The following is a 26,484-nucleotide window of genomic DNA, read 5'->3' on the forward strand; positions in this document are numbered from 1 at the left end:
ATCTGAGTTAGCTTCAAAATGCAGTCTCATTTAGAAAGACCCTAGTATCTCTACCTTTAGGGTACCAAAAAATTAAAACCCAGACTATTTCTTAGACTGCCAAAGTCACCAAAGATATTCTGTCTATCTGATGGTCCAACTGATGGGAAACGAATGAGGACTTCATAAATGTAACTAATCTGAGAAAAACATTTCAAATGCCATCCAATGCATTAGTACAGAGCGAAGGAAAAAAGAGAAAGGAAAGAAAAAAAAGGAAATTACATTTCCTCAGAGGAATAATCAATTATTCACCTTCCACACTGATCCATGCAGATATATTAAACAACTTTTAGGTGCTGTTACTTCACGGGAAAATGATTTCACGACAAGCTCTCTTTTTTCGGACATGAAAAAAAAGCCATAATCCAACATCTGAATGTGTGTAATGTGGACATAATGGTCTATTTGTAATCATCTCTAGTTTGCTTATGTTCATTTTAAAAGAACGTTTCTTACCTTGACTACATTATTTATCACAGCGAAGAAAAATTTCAGTCAAAGAGGTTCTGTGAGGTCCTACGAATAGTCAAATCTCTCTCTTGTTAAACCAGATCCTCAATGTTTCTGGCTGCAATACTAAGTTACAGTTAGAATCTGCAGCCCTGTTGAGAAAAATGAGATTCCCAGGCAGGCTTTCTCACTGCAGCTACACCCTTTAGGGAAGAAGGCAATTGAAGCAGGATTACAGGCAATGTGTGTAAGTGACCTTGCCCTGCTGAGCTAATGAACGGTTATATCAATGGCTGGCACCAGTTTACTGCTGTAGGGAAGATCCTAATTGTACCACGTTCAGTGCTGGTAGGACTAGGCATTTGCTAACCTGCACTGGCTCTCTCTAATGCAAATTAAACATCTTTTGCGTACTCCTCACTATCTTCATCATTTCAAGCCAGTTTTGGTGAGGTGGCTTCGCCTCGTGCAAAGTTTGCTTTGCAATTTGCTCAAAAACATTTGTTTAATTTGCTGGTAGTTCTCTGAGCTGCCAAAATGCTGATTTGTTTAGCGATGGTTGAATGCTTTGAAAATGAGAAATGAAAGTTATTACATTAAGCACAAAGCAAATTAAATATCCTGCATATATACAAACTAACATTAGCATCGTTAACATTAAATTAAACATACACCTTCATTTTATAAGCTGTGTATAAAAATCGGGCAGTAAGATATTTCACTCGTTCTGGCAGATGGAAGGGAACATGGCATCTGTGAACTCCGCACTACCACGTGTTTTTTATCTGATTCCAGCCTACAGCTGGCCGTAGTGAACAACTCCCAGCCAGTTACAGAGGTTGCCTTATTCTCACATCAGAAAAGCCTAGAAGAAGCGCACATTAAAATCCCTGCGGCCATGTGTGTGAAGGTCATGTCAGACCCTTCGCCGTGGGGAACTGCCCACCAGCTCTGCTCGATTCAGTCGGATATCCCCTGCATGCAGGGCTCTGGTGCTCCTATGTCCACCACCCCTGCACCTCCAGCACCCTGCCTGATTGAAAAGGCCACCCAACCTGAGCACATTCTTACAGAGTCTGGTTTCGACTCTGGCATTAGACTCTTCTTTCCTTCATATTCCAAATCTGTTAACACTTGTTTTAAATATCGTTTGTGTGTGACTCTAGCCCTCTTTTCTGATACCTGAATGGAGGCAACAGCATCCACTATATAACGTGCGCTGTTAGTTACTGATACTCTCGCAGGTAGGACAGTGAATGCTAAAGGACACCAACTTTCACACTCACCTTCCAGTGGGGAAATTTTGTATCCCAATGTATGTAAAACCTTGCTGCTTTGGTATTCTAGATCTGGAATCCAGCCCCAGTTACATTCTTTTTCATAAATTCTGGGAGTTGAAACCAGAGGTTACTCCTCCATGGCACTTCTTGGGAGACCTCGTGCAATCAAAGTATAATTCTTATTACTGTGACTGAGCTACCTAAATAGCTGGCCAGGTGAAAGAAGAAAAAGCATCTTTCCCTGGACAAAGCAGAACAGGACTGCCAAGATGGCCAAAAAGAGCAGAGAAAAAACCTGATTGAGTGCTACAACTGCCTGCCTTCAGCTGTAAGGGAAGTGCTTCTCTGCACACAAAGTATGCAGATAATATTTGATAAGCAGTTTCTTTAGTTTTACTGCACATTTTTATTGCTAAGACACATTTATCATCATTGATTTTTCACAGCAATTAGTTCAACAGTCATGAAGGTCAAGTCAGCCTCCCAGGCAATACACCACGCAAAGGAAGTTTCTGCACTGCAATCTCCTGCAAGGTCTCCCGTGTCCCACTTGCCTCCTCTCTTCTAGACCCCCCTGAGATGGGTTGCAGTGCACAGAGTATACAGAACTGCAGCTGCTAATAAGTCATCTTCAGCTTATAATAACCAAACATATTGCATGCACTGCTCCAGCTAAATAATCATTCCTAAGACTAGAAGATGAGGCATTTGGATCTTTCAGCTTCTGTGATTCACTTAAGGAGCGTGAAAACATCCTGAAAGCTGCTCTAAAGGAAACCGGAGGATTCTCTGAAACACATAAAAGTACTGGATCACAGAAGACTAACACAGAAAACAAAAACAACAACAAAAACTCCAGGGAGCTGGTCAGAACTAGTGTGCATTAGCATTTCCAGAAATTTTTCCCAAACGTGCTTGTTGAAAACTCTTATCTGGTATCACTGCTTATCTAAGTAGTGCTAATAATGTGCCTGATTCATGTGAGCCTGTAGTTTCTCACCAGACTGCAGAAATTAAGCTGAACTAAAGCAATGCTTTTTGAACACTGGGACAGTGTCACCTACACTGTGAGTGTTAGCAGATTTGTTTTACATTATGCTTTCACCAATGATACTACACTTGTCTTCTATAATATGCCAAACCAGCCATTGATACAGCTGCTCCTCATCCACTGATAATTTTAACATTAAAAAAACGCATCTAGCTTAAGCAGTAGCTGTTTGTTCTACAGTAGGTAACAGCAGATTTTTCTCTTTTAGTTCATTTTAATCAAACTGGGAATGAGAATTGTAATTTGTCAGGGTTCAATAGCACTTTGCTTTACTACTGTCTTACAAGTCTGTCGAGCAGACTTTGTGCTTTGGCAGGTAAACTAAGCTGAACTGCAGCTGCACTCAATCTCGCCTTACTAAATTTGGCAGAACCAAATAGGAATCAGTACCGAATATTTTTCGGTGGCATTTTGATCTAAATCAGCATGTGCCCATAAAGCCTGAAGAAGCGCATGATATGCTGTAGCTGATCAAGAACAGTGCAAAAAGAAGCTTTGACAAGACGGAAGCAGCAACATGTTTGGAACAGCACTGATCCAAGGTCTGATTTAAATAAATATAAAACATCTTTTTCTACCAAATAATTAATTGAAAGGGAGCTCACATTTTATGCAGTCTCTCTAAAAGACATTGCTTTGTTGCCCAGAGAAATTTGAAGTTTGTCCCAGTGGCTTTTGGGGAAACTACCCCAGAGCTGTGTAGCAGGGGAGGCAGATTCGCAGCTCTTTAGGCTCTGCAGCATATTTTGTCCATCTGTCACGTCTCCTGGATTCAGGGACTGGCATGGCAGCCAACTTATAAAACACCATCAGCACAAACTTTTGCAACATGTTTGAAAGTAAAATGTAGGGCTACTTGAAAAGTCAATAGTACAGGGATACAGAATTCATTTTCATATTTAACTTAGTAAAACTATTGTTCCCAGTTAGTATGGAGCAGTTGCAGAATTTTGGTTGCAAAACCAGTTTTATCCCTTTTCGCTTTATGATTCCCAAAGGTTTATTTTGTGATTAGAAAACAACAAACATTACAGGAGAGACAGATCTGTTCTTTTACCATCCAACACCCACAACAAAGCCCTGCCTCACAGCTGGGATTACAGCAGCAATTTGACAACAGAAATGACCCTCCTCAGGGCAGTGCCTCTGCATATGTCTGGGGAATTGGTATGCACCACTTCTTGCTTAGGGCTGTGCTAAAGGCAAAAAATAGTTCTAACTGAATGAATAAAACATGTAAATAATAAATTGAAAGGTACATTTTTGCTTAAAAATCTTTCGATACCAAAATAAAAACCATCTCTACCAAGATCACATATTCACACCTGGCAGTGAATGTAATATTTAGCATTCCTGATTGAAATGAAAAAACATGGAAGTGCATTCCCCCCTCAGCTGGTCTAACACTTTTGAGATACCTTTCCTCTTGCTTGTTGAATTCTACTTCGAAGTTGATTTTTAATAAAAATTTGTGCTACTCTGAATTCTGCAGCACCCATGAGAGTTTGGAGGGATATCTTGTTTTAGTTCTCACCTGTAGCAGGCTGGATGCAAACACAAAGACGGCACTTGCCATTTCTGAAAAAGAAATCTGCTTATCAAGCCAGTGCAAGCACAACTGTAAAAAATAACAAATTCATTCCTTGCAGTGCTTTTCATTTCTTTTTAATTCCTCTTAAAAGACAGTAAAACCAACCATGTGGTTCTGTCATTATTCTTGCATCTTTAGGAATGTGAAATACACACTTGCTGCTCTTCCTTTCCCTACTCTTTAATTAGACCCAAGGAAGTCAGCAAGAGTGTAAGCAAAAATAAAAAAAGAGGATGCAGGAGACATGACAGTGGGACTACAAGCGATGCCAGAAGTTTCCTAATGAAGATGCAGGTGACAAGATCAGAGATGTAGGGGGGAGTTCCACTGCATTTACAAGTCCTTGACACAAGAAACTCCCCTTTTCACCCCTGCCATGAGAACATGACTTACCTGGGAGGCATAGGCATCTCACAGTCAGTCTCAGACATTCAAAACAAGACAAAATCTACAGTAGAGCAACCTGCGGTCAAAAATACTCCCTCTGGCCTCCCCCTCAGCAACTGATTGATCAGAAGCTGTTAACACGGGTAACTTCTAATGAAGACAAACCTTTCATCGGGCACTGTGCCAACTGGTAACACCTTCGCTTGTAAAGTTTAATTTTTAAACAATCTGTTTGCATCCATGTCCATTTGCAGACAGACACCAAAACAGCCTGGAGGCTACCTTGCTGAGCAGCCACAGAGGACGGGTGAAGCTATGCACAGAAGGCAACGATAAGTCAAGATAAGAGAGCAAATGACAACTGTTATTGGCAGCAGTTCAGTGAGGGACAGTGCGGTAGCAGGCTGAAAGGGTCATATGTACAGAGTTAGGGAATGAAAAGATGCGCTCTTCTCAGGTGCTGGAAACTGAACACTGGAAAACATGAGACTGAATCCTCCACTTCTGTACTGGGAGGAATTTGGAGGTCCCTTTTGTCTGTGGTGTTCAAATGCAAATATATTCTGACTCTCTTGTAAATACACCCTTCTCTCCAGATCAAAGTGGGAAGCCTTGGTGTCTCCCATCCCAGTTTCATCTGTCTGGTACAGGGTCCAGATGCCCACTAATCCTTTGATTCTTAAAACTGGGACCATGTTTACTTTAGTGGTAAAACCCTCTCTTCGCCCCTTCTTGTCTATACCGCTCCACTGCTCGCTCTCGCTGCATTTAGGCAGCACTTTCTCTTTGCTGCTCCCTCTGATTTCCTGTAAACCCATCTGTTTCCTCCTGTCCCTTCCTTCCTTGCCACAACAAGGTTATTGCTCTGACCGCATTTCCCTCGGTATCAGACTGCAGGACAGCGAGATGCAGATGAAAACTTTGTGAACAGCTGACAGTGCTCAAATGAGGTAAAAGATGACATTTCTCCTGGTCTTGTTCAAGAAGTACTTCTGGTTTAGTAAGTGATTAATTGTACTGATACATTCCCTTCAGCTCACTAATTCACAGGTCCTTCTGGGAGGAAGAAGCTGCTCGCTCTGTGATAGATTACAGAGCAGCACCTTCCAATTGCAGAACACATCCTGCCACACACAGTTCTATGATGTTCCCCTTACATATCAGTTTTTCTTTTTTTCATCTTATCCACTGAGAGAGAACTGAAAGCTTCTATCTGGAAGCTCATAATCACAATCCTACAGTATACCACTGGACTACAGTCTATTGAGATAGACAACCTAAGAAGCAAAGAGCAGACAGAAAAAAAAGCCCAGGCTGCTCAATTTAAATGAATTGGAGAATCCATATAATACTGAAGGTCTGTCGAGGCTCAGCATCACCAGTTGCTGATTCCTCAAGCCATAATTCCAACCTTTTAATCCACTATAATCAGAAAACCTAACTCTTCTTCCATTCAAATGAACTAAAAATGCACTGCAATTTCATATTATAAATTTTCAGTTAAAGTAACTCATTTAAGGAGTTCGATTCCACTGAAAGTGACAGTGTGATTTTGCATGATTTAGTATCATATTTTAAAAACCCAGTTTAAGTCACCAATTTTATGTTCTCATACTCCAAAGGACATCTCAATTTACTTTCTCTCCTCATTTATTTATTCGGTTATTACTACGCTATCAGTCAGCACTATCACTGAATGACAAGCTTAGTTACACTTAATGCAGTATCATCCACTTTTCCACTGCACAGATGAAAACTCAAACTCCTACTTCTATGTAATTATCTTCTGTAATACCATACAGTTAAAAAACAATTTGGTACCTAGCTTCTGACCTTTGTAAAATTCAGCACTGTTTTGTGGCTGAGCAGTTCATCAGTGCTGTGTTACCTAGCTCCAGAAGGACTCATCATTGCAGCTCCAGAGTAGGTCATCAATTCACTGCCAACAAATTCTCCAGAACAGTTCACCAATTCAGTGGTATCTAACACCAGAACTGGCAGCAATTTGTTGCCATTGAGTGTCAGAGTGGTGTATTCATTCAACGTCACATAATTGTAGAGAAGGGCATTCAAAGTCACCTATCTCCAAAGTATTTCATCATTTCAATGTCACCAAAGTCCGCAGTGGTGCATTAATTCTGCCTCATCTCCTTCCACTGTAGTTCATCAATTCAGTGCCCTGAAACTCAGAAGTAGTATTTAATCTGATTAAAACTCATCAAGAAAGAAAAAGGTGCTGAGAAAATGGAAAGACATACATCATACAAATGTAGGAATCAAACCTAGAGGTCAAGGGATCTCCATTACAAAGACATGATTTAGTTAGCCAGATACTTATAAAGCATTTTATAAATATACATCTATCAAATTCTTTAGCTATCCATCCAGCACAGTGCATATGCAAAACCTAATACATGCTGTATACTCATGGACATCCAAACACATACAGGAAGCGCACGCCTTCCTTTAAATGGAACCAAATTCAAACTCCAGTCATTATCAAGTATCCCTGAATAAAATAATTCAGCTATCACCTTTTTAAAACTGCTGCCCAGTTGGGAGAACTGCTCTAGTGCAGACTCTGAGTCGGAAGAGGGAATCAGAGGCCAGTGCTTCCCTGACTGGTGAGGTCTGCCCAAAGACCTCTGGTGGAACCTGCTGACTCCCTCGTCTGTTCATCCATGTCAGAGAAAGATATGAAAAGAGCTGTATGCTGCATGGAAGCCTTATCTCCTCACTGCATATGGCCTGGCCGCATTTTGCAGAATATAATCTTAACTGCACCTCTCCCAGACACAAAGAAATGCAGTCAACTGGCACTAGCTCTCTCTTTCTCTCCCTCTCCAGATACATCATCGATGGTGGCTATAACAGCACACAGAATCTTACACTGCTGTTAATACAATTAAAATTCTGACCACTGAATAATCCCTACGCGTTACACCATGCACGCTCTCAATTCTTTCTTAAATAAAAAGAAAAATCCATGATAATACATGCTCAATTTCCAAAAATCTTCTGCTGGTTACGTGGGTAGTATTGGAAAGCCTGATGAATGTATTTTAACTGCCACCCCCTGTACAACGTCTCAGGCTATAGTCTATCGCCCAATTTTATGGCATGTTCCCAAACACTGAAGCCCATTAAGTCTAATATCTTTATGAACTTCACAAACCCGTAAAGCAAATTTTCATGAAGTACCAATTTCAGTATTGCAGGAAGGTTCTGCGGTAGTATGTTAGTACGGAAGAAACAGACTTGCACCCTGTTTAAATTACTATCCTGAAAATCTGAATTTTGATCTCTAATCTATACACTAATTATAGAAAAAGGACAGCAGAATTAGCCCAGTTAGTTAAGGGTGGCCCTTCCTTTGTAACCCTCAGACTATTAATTCTGTGGATTACAACCTGCAGCGTGGGAAAGATTCTGTCTGTCATGGAACAACTTTGTCACCTTTGACAATAATGGGGTGGCACTTTGCCGCTCTGCCTGCCAATATGCCAGCCAAAAAGCTCCAAGTAGCACAAGTAAAAAGCTGACACAGCTCACTTCTCCCCGCAGCAAAGGAAAAAAAGGGATGACACTGTGCTCTGAGTCCTAATTTGCCCAGTGCTCTCTGTGCCTGGACACAGGCACAATGAATTATCTCCTACTCAGGGCAGGTGGAAAGGTGACAGTCTAACATTAGTGGCAGATGAAAGACCGATGGAATTTTTTTTGCCCCTGGCTTGCCATGCAGACCTCCTTGGTAACAGAGATTCAAAACAAAGTCCGTGGCAGCACAAGCCCCACAGCGTCGTACTGCCAGTAATGCCTTAAAAGACACACTCGAACTAAAATAGCTCATTGTATTACTGGAGGCTTCCAAAAATCGTAAGATGGTTTTACTATGTACACACTTTGATAAGTGCCTAAATCTCACTGATGTTTAGGAACAGTCTGGTACTGGCATTTGTTTTATGGTATCTCCCCGCACCCGTCTCCCTGGATTGACAAGTAACTAAATGTTGGTTACCTGCATAAAACTGAAGTCTGAAGTAAATTTAAACTCTATTTGTATTTCATGGTTTCAAAATACCAATGTCCTTTTTTGGTGAATGTCCTTTTTTGAATGAATTATACACACACGTCAATAAACAGCAGGTACCCAAAGCCTGACTTCCTGGGGATTCCTCAGCTCCCACAGGGGCGAATGCAATGAGATGGTACAGCAGCACCTCTTGGACCAACATACATAAATGAAAGAGGCTGAAGTTTTCCCCTCAACCAGTTAGTTCATGGGAGTGTTTTTGGTCAGGATGAGCCTACTTTTTCCAGTGCTAAAGATTTGCTCTATGATTAACACTGGTGGAAGTGCAGAGGAGAAAAAGCTCCAGCCACCTGCAACAGATCTGGCCCACAGCTCATACTGGAATAACTGTGACTGCAGAACAATGACTTGAAATAAACTTACATTCAATTTGAAAGGAAAGGAGGTAATATTTTCATAGCCCTTAAACAAACGTTCAATTCCTCACTGCCCTTTTCTCATTGCAACAGTTCACCATCCTAGGCTTATTTTGATTGCATCCATGATGCTCCTTAGCTAGAGCAGGGAAAATCTAAGGCTCACAGACCAAAAATACAGAATAAAAAAAAAAAATTGAGACAACAAACACAGTCTGTGTAAAAACATGTACCAAAATACTTTTTGGTACAAGGTTTGGGTTTTTTTTTAACTAGGGCCTAACTGTGGCTTAAATAGGAAGTTGTATAGGATGGGATAGGACACTAAGTGAGCCAGATGTTTGAAAGCCAGCCTTTCCAGACTTTTTTTCCTTACAGGGAAGATGATAAAAATCATCAAAAGACCTTTCAAATTACTTTTCTTAGAACAAGAAGACCATTAAAGAGAAAAAGAAAACCCTCACTGTGAGACAGAGCCAAAGCAAAAAAGTTTCTAAACAAACCCCTTCCTGCCTAGAGATCCTGCAAAGAACCTTGTCTTTGTCACAGCAGGTCCTTGCCTCCAGTTTGCTCTCCATCAGGGTTGCAATAAACTCTACGCAGACCCTGAGGGGTGCTGAAGGAGTCTTTTTCTCCCTGTCACCCTTGCTGTGTATCTGTTCCCCATTCCTCTCAGTAGTGTCCAAACATTTGCTGTGATGTTACCAGCCCAGCAGGGAGGAAGTCTGTATTTGGGCTGTATATGGGGTTTATGAAAAAGTAACTGTGACATTCCATCACAAAAAGCCCTAATTACACTGAAAACTTTCAATTTGTGCCATCAACTCTCTCTTTATATATAAACATGACTTTTGTCTGTATCAGTAAGGCTTACAACTGTGTAACATCAGACATGATTTGTGAGGATTTAGCTCAGGACTGATCAGCTCCACATATGGAAGACAAGCATCGAGATCCACAGATGCACTCTCTGCTGCTCAGACACCATCACCACCCTTGTATTTCTGATAACAAAACAAGGTCACTAGCTAGAGTGCAGTTATCAATATCCTCAAAAAATAACAATACGTATGTATATTAAAAAGATATTTAGAAATAAGGATTTTTAAACTTACTTTTGGAAGGGACACGCAGATTGGATCGTACCACTTGTAAGGAGTCTGCTTGAACTCGAAGCTCATAACTTTTCACACTTTCATAATCCAGATACTTTTTAACTGAGATCACGCCTGTTCTGTTATTAATAGCAAAGACATCTGAAATCCAGCAAAAACAGAAGTAACTTTCTAAGACGCAAAACCACTTTTCTTTAGTGCCTAAGTGCTTCAATTTTGGTGATGACACTATTGTCTGACAGTGTCTTCAGAAAGTTGTTCCCATTTCTCCCTCAGGCCTCTAAAAGCCCATGTGACTCCTCTTTGAAGCTGTCTTCAAAGGAGCACAGCACCTGAATCTGACCTGGTACTAGAATGACCAACTTGAGGACATGCTGGCAAGAGCAGACAAGACAAACAGCCCACTCTCACAAAAAGGAGGATGGGATGGGGAATTCTTCCACATCCCTCCAAATAATTTAGTGTAACTTTGCTTAGAGATTTCAAGGTGGATCGCAGAAGATACCCGAGAAGGATGCAAATGCAGGAATGGCGTTTTGTTTAAATATCAGGCTCTAATCTATTACTTGTGGCTACAGCATGGCGAAGTCTATAGTGCCTTAAAACAGATTTCTAAGCAAGAAGTACAACTCATAGAATCATAGAATGGTTTGGGTTGGAAGGGACCTTAAAGATCATCTGGTTCCACCCCTCCCCGCCATGGGCAGGGACACCTTCCACTAGACCAGGTTGCTCAAAGCCCCATCCAACCTGGCCTCGAACACTTCCAGGGATGGGGCATCCACCACCTCTCTGGGCAACCTGTGCCAGTGCCTCACCACCCTCACAGTGAAGAATTTCTTCCTAATACCGAACTAAACAAATCAACTCCATCAAAGCTATTTACAGTCTTATTTCAGTATGTCATGAATTCACACTGTGTGGCACCAATGTGAATTTTTGCATCAGTGAAAATTTGATTGTGTTTTAATTTTTATTGTAATTCTGCTAATTAATCTGATCTTCAGCTGATCTCTCAAGGCTTGATAATGGCAGTCCCTCCTGCTAGTACAGATGAGGCGGGATTTTACCTCAGCAGCTTTACTTCTAATCACTATTTCTTGAAGACTTCTGATGCATGCACTAGGCTCACCATAACCACTAAGACCAAAATATTAGTCCTTACCCTCTTCATTTCCTGAAACAATTGAATATACAATTGTCTGGTTCAAGGCGGCTGCTGTAACAACTGTAACCACAGTTCCTTTTGGTGCACTTTCACTCACTGGCGGGGGTCTGCAAAGTTGAACAAAAGTATTTGTGTTATCTTCCAGATGCCTGAACAGCAGATTATTGAAACTTATTCCTCAGGTTAGCAGTTTCATCCATCTATTAGGCTGCCAAAGTGAGAGGATCTGTTACTACAGAAAGACATATTAAAAAGGCAAAGGTTTAACCTTTGCCTCTGCAAATGCAAAAAACAGTAAGATGTCTAACCGACAAGAGGCGACAATATAAAGATGGTTCTTTGGTGTGAGAAATGGAAAAGCGGGGAATAATGAGTAGAAAATAACAGAAACACAAGAACTACCGCAGACTGATAAACTGCAAGTAAAATTTGGAACTTAACAGCTCTTTTATAATACTCACCTCTACTAAGAAAACTCAGTAATCTATGAGAAATGCATGCAGGAAAACTCATGCATGGGTAAACCTCTATTGTTTGAACAGTAAGCACTTTAAAGCCACTTCCACAGGAATTTCTACTCTTCAGAAAGATCAAAAAATTTTCCTGCCAACCCATTTTGGTACTAAAAACCACGATGCTTTTCAGGAAACCAACTGCAACCCAAGTATACATACACACCTTTTAAGCATTCAGTAAATTGTTTCTGATTCACTGAGCACCATTTCGTGTAAAGAAAGAAAAAGAAAAAAGATTACACTACTAACCCATTGGTATCTCATGTTCTTCATAACCTACACACTGAAAACTGAGCATCTCATATTCAGCATAGTTTCATCATGTATAAATTATGAGTTTCCTCCTGAAATGCAGCAAAGAATTACTTCACTCTTTCTCTTTTGTTGTTCAAATGCTCTCTCCTCAGAAAATGTGATGAGTAACATTTTGAGATGCTGTCTTCTCGAGGAAACTCTAACTACTTCAGAATGTACAAAGAGTCCATGTGAATGTATTTAAAACAGCGATCTAAACAATTTCAACAAGGCGAAGTGAGACTCTGAGCTAATCTCAAATGAAATGTTCAGATTTTCATCACAGCAAGTAAAGGCTGAATTCATGCTTAAAACTATTCATGCTAGTGAACAAATAAATTTGAAAGGAAATTTTTGCACTCATTCATAAATGCAGATGCATCTTTATTAAAACTAGGATTATCCAGATACTTTTCATTTTAAAAAATTACACTCATTCAGTATATAATGAAAAAAAAGACAGATGAGGCTATGTTGAGACAGGTTCCTCAACAGGAACAGACTTTAAGGAGAATTTCTGTTGTGCACTGATCTTTAAAATTCTGGACAGAATCTACACCTGCTTTCATTCCAGAGAGTATTTTATGACTTCCCTCTTTCATCCTCTAGGTATTTTTCAAATACTCCACCCCATGCCACATTTTCCCATTCTAAGGGCAGAAAGCTGGAACCCCAGTGTCCTAGTTTCAGCTGGGATAGAGTTAACTGTCTTCCTAGTAGCTGGTACGGTGCTATGTTTTGAGTTCAGTATGTGAAGAATGTTGATAACACTGATGTTTTCAGTTGCTGCTAGTAGTGTTTAGACTAATGTCAAGGATTTTTCAGCTTCTCATGCCCAGCCAGTGAGAAAGCTGGAGGGGCACAAGAAGTTGGCCCAGGACACAGCCAGGGCACCTGACCCAAACTGGCCAACAGGGTATTCCATACCATGGGACGTCCCATCTAGTATAGGAACTGGGAAGTGGGGGCGGGGTATCGCCGCTCGGGGACTAGCTGGGTGCCGGTCGGCGGGTGGTGAGCAATTGCACTGCGCATCATTTGTACATTCCAATCCTTTCATTATTGCTGTTGTCATTTTATTAGTGTTATCATTATCATTATTCGTTTCTTCTTTTCTGTTCTATTAAACTGTTCTTATCTCAACCCGTGGGTTTTGCTTCTTTTTCCCGATTTTCTCCCCCATCCCACTGGGTGGGGGGGGAGTGAGTGAGCAGCTGCGTGGTGCTTAGTTGCTGGCTGGGATTAAACCACGACACCCAGGTTGCAATCCTAACTATTGAACCCAAACCTTTGCCATCACACACCAGGAGACCAACAATCTGCCCTTGACCTCTGTCTTACAAACATTTTCTTTGGGATGAATATTGCTTCGAACATCCTGGAAAAAGTTCTAGATAATGACGATGAACATATGGAATTAAGTTTAAAAATTTCAGCGGGTAAATTATTCATTATTGTTTAAAAAAAAAAAAAGAACTAGGTAGTTTGGGTGATGATACCTGTTACACGACCTCTTGCCCTGGAAATGATGTACTTGCCTTCATGCTTTGCAGCCTTCTGCAGCAACTGCCTTCTGCCTGCATGAACGTTGGTCAAAAGTTTATCTATACTTCAGCCTCTTCCCTTGGGTTCCTATTCAGACTGCCTTCACCCTGACCCTAGATTCTCTGACTACTTCCTTATTTTGCCATAAGGATTATACTTCTCCTGCTCTTCCCGAGTTCTTGCTCTCAGCTTAATCCAATTATGGCACCATATTGCTGACTTGACCACTCGTGCTCCAGATTACATCACCTGTAAAAAAGATGTCAAAGGCAAACCATATCCATTGGTCCATAGGGCTAAGATGCACTCTTCTGTCCCTTCTTGTAACACCTTCCATTGCTTTATTTACTTGTTTTGTTTTGCTTCCTGTGGAGGACCCAGTCTGTCTTAAATTAAACCACCGTATCTCACTTAGCATGGTGAGGTATCAATCTTCTGAGCAACCCTAGGCCTTCCACTGTACGAAGGAATAATGGGGAGAAAATACTGTTCCAGGCTGAGCCACACTGGATCATGTAATAGTGACTATACTGAAACACTGACTTCCTGATTTTTTCACAGAAAAAGATGATGGTAAGTTCACTTTTACTCAAACACACATGCATAGAGCAGATCACTCTGGTTCCCAACCTTCTGCCTCAAGTGTGCTATCAGCAGTAGAAATAAAATTCATTATTGGTACCTAATTTATTAAGCTGCAAAACTAGTGCTATAAAATGCTTATTAATGTGCATTTTACAAACACAAAGGTTAGAGACAGGAAAAAAAGGCTGTCAAATCTGAAAGTATTTCATGCTGTAGCTCTTTTGATGAGGTCAGAGATGCAGGCCAGCGAGGAAAATAAAGATCCTTTTTATGTTGCATTATATATTATGTTGTTTTCTTTTTCTCCTGAAGACATATATTTGAACAAAAACCCTCATGACTGTGTATACACAAACCCTACATTTCGTCTGAAGCACACTTTCAGTATATTCTTTTAATGGAAATGGCCTTGTATCTTCCCCTCTGAAATAGCTGAATTCAATGAATTGACAAATCAATATCAATTAGTAAGCGGCTTTTGTGTTTGCTATGAGAGGCTATAGAGGGAGTGGGCAGAAAACCACCACAGTAATGGTATTGATTTCATTTCCCTGATTTAACTAAGGTGATCAGGTTCAACGGGAACAATGCATCAGCTGAATTAAAACATGCAGCTGGTCTCTTAAGAACATTTTGCTGAATTGTAGAGAATTGAACCAGCGAAAGACAGTGGTATTCAGCTGACAATATACTCTGCTTTATCCTGTACTACAAGCTCTAATAAGCTTTCTTTGGGGATAAGTTCATTATTTTCCAATTTTTGAGTGACCAAGATGCACAACAGTGCTTTTTTTTTTTTTTTTTTTTTGGTAAGTGGTAGACATACTATTTGAAGCTGTTTTAGGGGACAGGCAAGGGCATTTTTATGCAATAATTTTGCGTTACTGGATGATAAAGGCTGGTTATTTTTGTGAGAAGACATGACACTAGCAAAGCAGTGCAATCCAGTCCAAGCCACCCAGAGAAGGCTTAGAAAATTGACAGCATAGGGAAAGGGAAGGGGTACTGCTGTGACTTCAACACATTATTAGGATTCAGAGCATCTGAAGGATTTTCGTCTGATAATGTTTGCAACACCTTATTGAGCTTCTGAGTGCAACTGCCAATATAGTCATTACCTTGCCAGCCACAGGCTCTGACCATGCCTGACAGTACATTTCTGTCACCGTCACCTGCGTGGGATTGGCACACCATTGCTTTACAGTCCAGTGCTGACTTATTTGAAATACTTCAAATGAAATGGTTACTTTCTAAGCTTCTGAACAAAACATCTTCTCAAATATATGATTTCTAATATCCGCCCCCCCCCCAATAATTATATGCATGGGTATCCACATACATACAGTCACTGAATGTAAGAAGGCCCTGTGCATTAACATGATAATCCACTTGCACCCCATAAATCTTAGGGTGAAATGGGATAAACAGCAATTAACACACACTGTAGCCACCTCAGCTGCAACTCAGTCTACCCATAGTCTTAATCTTTCCTCCTAAACACTTTGCTTTGCACAACCATCTTGGTTTGGTCAAAAAAATCATTTTGACCATGACAAAATAAATATATTTTTATACCAATGTTTCATCATTCACGTTGTATTTTTCTATAACCGTCACAGCAATGTGCAATTTAGGTCGGTTGATCCTCACTTTAATGTTTTCACAGAAATAGTAAATGGTATCTTGTCAGCATCCAGGACAGGATGGATACCAGGAGAGGCCTCCATCACTGTGGTGCAACAAAAACCCTGTAGGATCCCTGCACTCAGCTTGAAGCCACCCAACCTGCCAAACCCTTCCTGACAAGCTGTGGTGGGAAAAGAGGACACGAAGGCAGCAAAGTGTAAAAAAGGAGCAGCCTCAATTGCTTTGTGCCATACTGAGATAAGATTGGTATCTGATGGCCTCGGATTTGGGAAGAACAAATTAGTTTAAAAATGACAAAATAGATGTTCAATAATAAGTCTTCTGTCCCACTCTTCTGATGTAGTTATCCCTGAACAAGTTTAACATTTGCCCATATTTCTTTGAGGCCAATATTGTATTGCTTACTGCTTCAGTATGAAACCATGCCAACAAAATGTGTTTGCCCATCAGAAAAAAAAAAGCAACCCCAAACTAGAATAACAACAGGATTAAAATAAAATCATTATTTATACACAAAAGCATTGAAAAAGGATACAGATTGTAAAAGAATATCTTTTAATTTGCAATGTCTCAATTATCTGTATCTTGATCAGAGGGGGAAATGGAGACTGAACACATATCAAATACATTGCAGGGCATAACTATTTCTAAATGTCCAAAATGAAATTTTAACTTTTCCTCTCTTCTTTTCTGCTTCTTTTTTCCCTTTGCTAAACACATCAGACTCTCATCCATCTTTCAATTTGCCTGATATCCAATATGCTTTAAATTCACCATGAAACTTTGCTATCTCAAAAAGCATGAACATGAGATTTAATCAAAGATTAAATTTAAAACCAGCAAACCCAATAATAAATTGGAAAATTGGTTTAGTACTGAAGTTCAATAGTGTGATGTGTATGTACTCTGTACTAGACACTTCAGCCGACTCTATTTCGTGGATTATATTTTAGTTCATGGAGGTCCGTAAGCATACCTCACAACTTAAATATTTTAAATTTTTTTGCTTAATTACATTGCTAAGATTCTTAGCTCCACTTGATTAAAATGTCATTTGGACCTCTCCTGGTAAAATCATCTCCCTACCTTCTCTCACATTACAGCTTCTTAAAGTGTTTTGGCCTTAGCTACTTCTAACCCTCAAGGGCATTTTACCTGAAGCCTTTTCTGAAACATGTTTCTGAGCAGCGTACCCATTCCTGCACAGACGCTTTTCATCCCGCTCCTCATGGGAAGTGACTTCATTCGGCTTTTTGTCTGTCTGATGCTTTGCATTAAAGAGAAGCTATGTAAGCCATTAAAAACAACTGAATTTGTGTATTTTTCTGGAGAAAAGTCAAGTGTAGGCAGAGCACTAGAGTGTCTAAAACAAGGCGAGCTAACAGTTAAGTTGTATGGAAACTCAAATAGCTAATAAAAGCTCTACAAACAGAAACACTTAAATCGGTCTGGTTACGCAGCTGAGTTTTTTAAATTGTGAAAAAAATGTACAAGTTTCTAACTGGTGCAGCAAAACGGAAAGCAAAGAAACAAAAAAGCAAGAAGTAAATATAATGATGCAGCTCTTTTAACCCTCTCACCAACGCATTTAGACTATCTTGGCTTTCTGTCCTTGCTCAAAAAAAGAAGGACCTAGCCACATTTTAGAGCAATAATTGATCAATTTCTCAAATTTTCAGTTTCCAGTAAGTGCAACCGTATCAATCTGAACAGTTTGTCAGTCAGAGATAGTGATTCTTTTTTTCTGGAAAAGAATATTTTCTTCTTAATTAGATGTATTTTTCAAGCAGTTTATCTTCAAAGTGTCCTGACAAGGATCACATATTCCTTACTGTACGTAATATCCTCACTTTCTGTCTCAATTCTCAGATTGGTTCAAGACATTCTGACCTTTTCATGGTATTTATCTCTAAAACAGATGACAAGGGAGTCTGGACATTGTTACAGTGAACCCCTGTCAAAACCTATTTTTTTTTAAACCAAATGTCAAATTTTGTTCCTGTGAACTCTCATCAGGCATAATGCATTTATGTTATCCCACCAATCTTCCTAAATTAAAGCTAAGGACCTGAAGACATGAAAATTTCTGTCAGGATTACTACAGAGGCAAAAAAAGGAAAAAAAAAAAAAATTCCCATCAAGCATAATGTAGGACACGCTCACATACTTGAATTGGTCAGACAGATGGGTATCGATAGCATCAATTCTAAGACCAAGGATAATGCCGTGGCTTTGTGCTCTCATAATACACTGCCCAAAGCTGACAGGGTTTAATACTACAGTAGTGTATTATTTCTATTCCATATTCACATTCCCAGAGTGACTTAGTTCTACATTTCATTAAACTGCAACGTGGTGTTGAAAGCTCTGACCCTCATCCTTACCAAGCACAGCCAGGCAGATACCCTGCACAGACCTGGACCCTGTGCTTACCCCTTCTGGTATAACCAGGTAACATGCAGCTAGATTAATTTCACCATAATACTTGGTCAGAAAAAAACCCCAAACCCAAACCATAAAATGAGAGTTTCCTTTTCATTTGGTAAAAAGAAGTAGAAGATTTTAATAAAGTGCAATGTAGCACTACTAAAACAAGGAAAACCAGGGGAAAAAAGCATGATCTTTCTACTACACTGTAATCATCTGCTAACTTGCTCACTAATTTTTCAATGGCAAACCATGCTTCAGTATCTGCTGTGGAAATAATTTAATTTCCTAACTTTTATAACCACATGCTAAAGCGTGCTTTCTTATTTTTTTTATTACAAACCAAATAAGTACCAGGAGAACACCACCATAAAACATCAATTCCAAATTCAACATCACATGTATTTTTCTGAAGCCAAGCTGCCACTGACATGAGGCAAATTAAAAATGCATGTTGGAACGTCTGCATCATTCCTCTACCTTCAGTCTGAGTAAAACATTGACTATTTTTCCCCCCACTTCAGAAATGCTACATCAAAAATGTTGCCAGTGGCATTCCACTCTTTTTCACGTCTTTCACAAAATGTAAATGTAAATTCCGTTATGGGAAAGATGGGAGAAGCAGTGGTAAGACTTGGATACCTTGGGAAAAGGATTACCCAAATGGATGCTCTAAATCTACCATCATTAAACAAAAGACTTTTGAGGGACAAAACTAAAACCCTGTGCACTCCTGTTACAAGAAGGAGGAAATGACCCCACTAACTGAGCACTACTTAAACTAGCAGTGAGCTCTAATAGGAAGAAAAAAAAGAAAACTTAAGTAAACAGAGGCTTAAAGAAATACAGCTCACTAGCAGCCTGATGAAAAACCAACTGCATCTAAGGCAGAAGTTTATATCCTGCCACTTCGACACATGGTTTCATTTGGGAAGCATCTTGATTCCCTGAATAATGCCATTTTACTTATAGGAAACAAGTTATGACTTCTCAAATTACTTCTCAAAGCAACACGTCAGAGACAAGTATATCAGTAAGAAAATAGCTTTGGAAATCTCACTGTTGCCTACAACCCAAAAATGTTCCCCTCCAAATCCCTAGTGTATATGGTTTGGGTTTTTTTCCCCCGTTCTGTTCTTGGTTTGAACAAAGGACATTCTCAGCTGCTGTCCTCATTTCTGAACAGAATTTATCACTCCTGATTTTTTAAGACATGTATAGATTAACTTGTTCCTCTCCCTGGAATAACTTATTTCTCTTAATGCTTATATTTTTCTCTCATGCATTGTAAAGAAGGATGACTGAATTGGTAGGATACTCATGATAAGAAAAGCACAGTTGCTTCTACAAGGCCTCAGACATTCACAACATTGTGGATGCCGTTCTGTGCCAAACGGCACCTTTTTGAAGGAAGCACCGAATTAGAGAGATTTCAGACATGAAATGCTACCCATACCCTCAATGCAGCTGTCCAGGATTCCCCATTTCCTATTTCACAGTGAGAATAACCGTTTGACTGAACAGCAGTAAAACAGAGAAATGGGAAAAGCCTCTTTGAGTAACACTTCCAGTTGACTCCTGATATGCCTCCACAATTTTGTTTTGTGAAATCCTATGATACATAGCTATTTGATTCGATAATATCTGCCTACAGTATTGACGGATTTAATTAAGTGGAAAACATTACATCGTGTCTTCTACTGAGTGAGCAAGAGATCCACGTCACAAAATCGCGCTTTTTAACCGGAACACATTTTCACAGTACAGTGTGTTGTTGCTAGTAGAGAAATAAAATGCCACACTACATTTATATCAAGTAACAGCCTCAAATTTGCAACTTCATGTATTTCCTCATAAACTGGAACCAAACTTCAGATTACCATACAACTGGACATATCTTTTCAAACAGGTTGGGGAGCTATAATACAACACTAACAGAAGCTAAAAGTTTCCAGTATTTTCCTTTTTCTGCTATCAAATGGCTGAACACCTGTTTAATGGCCCCACAGGCAATAATTAGGAACCAATGACGCTGCTTTCGGTTAACATTTCATTTCGTGCTACAGCAGCACATTGATATTAGCCATGACCTTCTAGTCGCAGAGGATGTGGTATTTATTAATTAACAAAACAAGAAAAAGATCCCAAGTCCCTTTGAAATTTTACTTTTTTAAAACGAGAAAGTACTCATAAAAAGAACAGGCTTGCTAAAAAAAAAATTAAAAAAATCTCTTTATATTCATCTGAGGTTCACTTCACATCTGGTATTTGCTGTTCCGTAGCACTACTAATTATGATCTGTTAATTAAGAAATTAAAGTGCTGGCATTACTTGTTTGGAAGAAATGGAAACTTCTGGATCAATTAATTGCTGTGGAGTTCAATCAAGAGGTGATCTGGGTGGAGCCATCAGGACAAGAGAAATAATAGCCTGGGACAAAATAGCTGATTTGATTTTCTCAAGCAAGTGATTTATTGCCAGGGGCATGGGTGTTTCACCAGCACTAGGCAGAATGAGATCAAAGTCAGCATTAAAAACCTTAATAAACTGTGCAAACGGCCACAGCCTGTTTTGGGCAGCAATGCAGAAAGTCACATGCCGTGTGGTGGCAACCCATTCTTCATGGCCTTGCTGTGCCCAGCACCTGCAGGCCCTTGCTCTTCAGGCTGTCACTTTGGCTGGAGAGAGGCAGTGGAAGTGGCAGCTCAGGCCTTGTCCGTACACTGTGCCTCCCTCTGCCGTCAGTGCTTTGGAAAACCAGCAAAATCCAACTGACTGCCAACCACCCCGCAGGGAGATGCAGCGAGAAGAGCATCAACAGCAGTGTCCTTCCTGGCAGCAAAAGGTCAAGCGGGCTCAGAGGTGGACTAGCCATCTACAATTAAACGTCTGCATGTTATAGGCCTTTGATTCTTTTTGATTTTTGTATCTTCACACTTTGCGTTTTTGTGGAACAAGCAAACAATGCTTGGTTTGGAAAACACTTTATTTAGCAGGCACTGCTGCTGTCAGCTCTCTCAAAGCCATATTTAATATCCATGACAAGGACAGACAAGGATCCAAGCAGAGAAGAATCCACATTGCTAATACAGTTAAAACTCTGCAGCTTCAGAATGAAGCTCCAGGCTAGGAGCACCGGGATAGCCTGCAGTATCAGCTGAAGTGTGGTGAAGGCACTTAGGCTCACATCTAAGGATGCACTAGAGAGAGATCTGTGGGAGCTGCAGTGTCTCAGTGTCCCCAGAAGATGGTCACAGTCAAGGAGCACTAGGCATGGATCATCTGGCCCTTAACTACGCTAATGGCCTGCAAGCCCCTGGGGTGGCACCTTCACAAGCTGCTGGACCACATCGAGCAGACCTGCTGGCTGACTCTGCTCTGCTTCTAACAGGATGTGAGTGCATGGAGGAGGACTGTCCTAAAGCATGCTGTACCCAGGCTGCTCGGGTGCTTGGCCTTGACTTGCTAGTTCCCACCAGAAGAGTTGACTGGTTGCAGCAGATATCTTTCAGATGCACTTTAGTGGTCATCTATCTCAGTCATTAGGAAAGAACTATATTTTATCACTCACTTATCATAAAGCAACTGCTCGAGGTTGTATTTTATGGTTCTCAGAGCTCTTAGCTTCCCTTTGCTGTTTTATATGTATAGCACAGCAGCATTTAGAAGTCTCCAGTACAATCTACAATCCAAGCAAAAAAGGGGGAGGGGGAGACTAATTAATTTGCCCCAAATTATGCAATAATGCAGGAGAGCCAGTGAATAAAATGCGAATCTCTGACTCTCATCTACTTTACTGCTGCATCCTGTGGAAGTCACTTTAAGACATGGGTAAGAATCAATCAAAGCCTCCCTTAGTATGAACAGGACTCCAAGCATAGACTCTAATGCGCTGGTGTACTTCTAACAGAGCAGAGAGCTGCCAGACCAACAGCTCAAGGCAGAGTTGCACTTTTATCTCCCTATCTGCCTAACACAGCTATGCCTTTTTGATCATGCCATCTGGTCCCCTCTCTCTTGTTTTTTGTATTTATTTCTGATTTGTAATACATGCTGGAACTGCGCACGTAGCTTTACTGTGTAAAACTGTTCAACTGTGACCTTCTTCTAAATATACAGAAATGAAGTTTGTGAAACAGCTAGAAAACAATGCTGGAATCATCCAGATCATGATAATTATGCAAGCAAAGATCAATACTAATCCACTTTAAAGCCACTAATTCTCAATCCTTCAGAAATTCTAGTATCCACATCCAACAGTTTATCATTTTGCAAGCAGCACCATTACTCTGTGCTGACATTTACCCTAAAGATATACTATGTCACCCGAAAAATAAGGTTATACGAAACCTGCCAGTTTCAGCTTGCATCACTGTCAAGAAGCCAAACATGAAGTGCAGTTTGCAGAGTGTTGCAATCCCTGAAAACGTTAGGAATCAAAACTAGTCCTGCTCCAAAATGTTTGAGAGAGTCTCAGAGCTGAATCAGAAAGTTATGGGGTTGTTTTCATTTAATTTCTGACATTGAAGAAAATGAGTAACTGCCTTTGCTGCCCCCAAAAGATTATAAGAGGTTTTTTACGACGGTGTGGATCAAAGAATTTACCAAGAATGGAGTAGCGCTATTTCCTTTGGAAAGAGAAACTAGGCTATTCATCTAATCCTGATGAGTCCGCAAGGAGGAGAAGATAACATGGGTTATTCAGTTGTCATCTAAGTGTATTAGGGGCTATGAGCCACTTTTTACTCTAAGCTTTCTTCACTGCAGTGAAATAAAGTTCCCATCTCCTGGGATAAAACTGGAGCTCAAGGTGGCCTCAGGAAGTGTGACCTTGGTTAATTTTTCAGAAGGCAATGCAAACTCTGCCTGTGCTCCTGAACCTTAAAGTCTCTTCTCACAATCCTGCAAACAAAGACGCTGTGTTGGTTGACGTGAAAACTGCAAGACAACTCTTCTACATCACAGAGGCGGACCACACTGTGCTCCACGTACCCCTGATGCTGGGCTCGTGCTGGATTTGGCCTGAGCGGTCTAGCACTGTGGCTGCATTGTAGCCTTTCCCAAAACACATTGCTTGGGATTACATTTGTCACCAGGTAAGATTCAAGGACAAGCTCCTTAAAGCTGAAGGTCATTCGGAATAAAGTTATAAACAAAAAAGGAAACAAAGTGCAGTACTAAGTATGCCCCTAGCAGTGAGGAGTCTCTTTAGCAGCTCCAGCCCCCTGGCTGGCTCCTGAGGCTAGGTAAATTAGCTTTTGTAATTTACCTAAAATGTGGAGTATCTTGGAAAGGTCTCATAGTATCATATTTTCATGTCCTTCTGGGAAACATAGCTACACTTTTTTTTTTCCTCACAGCTATGCATGTAGGACTTGTTCATTTTTTTCTTGAAAATAGTAACACAGAAGGTTAAGTCTATTACAGAAAGGCTTTAAATATTATTCAGAAACAGCATGCATTGACATGATATCTGAAATTACAGTAACAAATGGAAACATTTTTATTTAAAGGACTGCCTTTTGCTACATTACCTAAACTACACTTCATACATTTGAAGATATCTAATAAAATATAGGGAGGAGCAGCAATAATCTCTCTCAAGAAAACTCCTTCAGCAAAGGATTATCATTTGCACTATCATTAAATGCCAAGTTTATAATTTTGCACTATTCCTTCAGTTTTCATAATTGTTTCCAGGTTAAATACAAAATTAAAAGAGGACTGGCAGTATTTTGCTATTTTTCATTTCTTTAAGGTATTGCTTCAGAACGGTAATACTCTAATCATGAGGGAAAATAGAATGCACACCATGAATTTTTGCCTAAACTCCTTAAAATAGCTGAGCAAGTCCTCTTATTAGGGTCTACTGAAGCCAATAATATTACATTCAATTTCTGTTTTCTGATTTCCTGCAGTACTTTGTTGTGAAAATATGTGTACAAACCCCATTATATTCTGATACTGGTTATGTCGCTACATTGGAATCAAGAGCAAATATTGCAGCAAGGCTGTAACTTCTAGAAATCGGGAGGCTGGTTGCATTGATCCTATAACTTCCTATTACTATACAGATGTCAAACTGTTTGTGAACACGTTCTCTGTAACAAAATTTAACAAACTAATCAGGCTGTGCACGTCTTTTTTTTTTTTTTTTTTTTTTTTTACTTAATTTTAAGAAAATGGGGTTGATTTTATGAAATTGTCAGGGGGTAAACAATCAAATCATGACTCTGTAGTAATAATAACTATCATCTACACTTCTAACGTCAAAGAGGTCAAGTGTGAATTCTCTCATGTCCCTCATGAATGGTGTACAGGATCAAAACACACTCAAACAGACTGGAGGAAACTTAACTTAGAGCCCCGGTGATCCAAGCTACAATGTCAATACACAAAATTTTTTGTTTATCCACATGACTGACATTTTCAACAGTTTCTGAGAGGATAATTTCAAACAAACCTCTCCTCACTGTCATTGTCACCTACAGCCTAGATATTTCCAGTTGGAGACAACCTGTTAAAAAGGTAAAATTGCACCACTAACTGATAAGATTGGGGAATGGCTGGCTGCCAAAAACTTGTGGCTAAGAGAAAGAAGCAAGTCTAAAGTATTTTGCCACCCTCACTTTGTCAAATGAGAGTGCTGCAAAAAAGTCCTGCATGTAATTTCACAGTTGTGCTTCTGGTGGACTTGAGCGCTGACTGCTCTCTCCTCAAAGCAGCATCCAATTTATTTCCTAAAGAAAACTTAACATCAGTAAATATGTTATCAGTTCTAAGTACACAAGGTTTTTGGTGCTTTGGTTCAAACCTTATTTTTGTGTCTTATTCCCTTTCATGAGCCAAAGTGAACAGCAGAAGGTACGAAAGCAGACTAGCATTCAAACAGCAACTTATTTCAACTTAAAAAATAACAGTTGTAATGTGAATGAATAAATGCTTTACCTGTATTCATCCTGCGTAAACCGTGGAATTACTGAAGGCTGCAGTACAGCAATTTCTATGGTAGTGGTATTGAACTTCACAGGATCTCCATCATCATATGCAATAACCACTAGCTATAAACAATACAGCAAATCACTCTTTTAGAATAGGCAAGAGCATTTTTATGTTGACTTGCAACAATACTTGTTGTATTTTCAGGGTCTAACAAGTCAGATGAGATTTTCTTTCACTGCAAATCATACATTGTATAAGAACAAAACATAGAGGAAAAAAAGGTGACAGCCATCAAAAAGTTGAACCATCTGCTAGAAGATTTACAGAAACACAGTAAACTGGAATTCAAATACAGCAGTCTTCTACAATACCTCTCCAAAACACATTGCCAGCTTCAAGTAAATTTTTCAGGGGATTCCCTTCACATCTAATCACAGACTGTCCTTACTCAGAACTCCAGAATCAATTCCAACTTCTTTAACAGTATAAAGTTCAATTCTACATTTATGCAGTGGAATAATCTTTATTGAAAACCCACCTATAACTCCCAATAAAACAGAAAAAGTGCTAGGCAAGAATTCTGTGTTGCTGACATTATTTAAAACTGGGGTCTGATATCAAACCAAAAAAATTAACATTTCCTCCCCTCCAAAAATATCCTCTTAGAAAAGAGATCTTCGGTATGCTAAAACATTGACAAGACCAGAAGACCTTCTCCAAAGGCGGCCTATTATAAATCTTTTGCTTATCTGATCTTTACTGAAGTCTATTTGTTTATTTAATCTGTGCTCCTCTGCTGGGACAAATAGGTTCACCTGTTTTCAGCTTTCATATGAAGGTAAGCTATCTGCTAGCAAAAGGATGAGAGACCAGTACACTGAAGATGGAGTAATGGACAGTTCTCCAGTTTCCTCCCTCTCTAAATTTGTCCTTATCTCTAGAGGTCACTAGATGGAGCAGGTCAGCACCTCATTCTAGTAAAGGGTTTTCAACTCA

General features: G+C 39.9%; 1 protein-coding gene across 24 annotated transcripts in view; it reads right to left on the reverse strand.

Moving 5' to 3' along the window:
- Positions 1-26,484, reverse strand: part of PCDH15 (protocadherin related 15) — an 852,429-nt gene that overhangs the window by 68,122 nt on the left and 757,823 nt on the right. For all 24 annotated transcript variants that reach the window (XR_003925762.2, XR_003925760.2, XR_003925761.1 and 21 more), the window contains 3 exons: positions 25,495-25,607; positions 11,531-11,640; positions 10,366-10,506 (listed from right to left, as the gene is read on the reverse strand). Coding sequence is in view for 20 of the 24 variants with exons in the window: in XM_030030447.1 (XP_029886307.1) it covers positions 10,366-10,506; positions 11,531-11,640; positions 25,495-25,607 (364 nt within the window). In the remaining 4 variants the exon portion in view is untranslated. The remainder of the gene's footprint in view (positions 1-10,365; positions 10,507-11,530; positions 11,641-25,494; positions 25,608-26,484) is intronic.

This window comes from Aquila chrysaetos, chromosome 11 (assembly GCF_900496995.4).
Source record: "Aquila chrysaetos chrysaetos chromosome 11, bAquChr1.4, whole genome shotgun sequence".
In the NCBI taxonomy this organism is placed as follows: Eukaryota; Metazoa; Chordata; class Aves; order Accipitriformes; family Accipitridae; genus Aquila; species Aquila chrysaetos.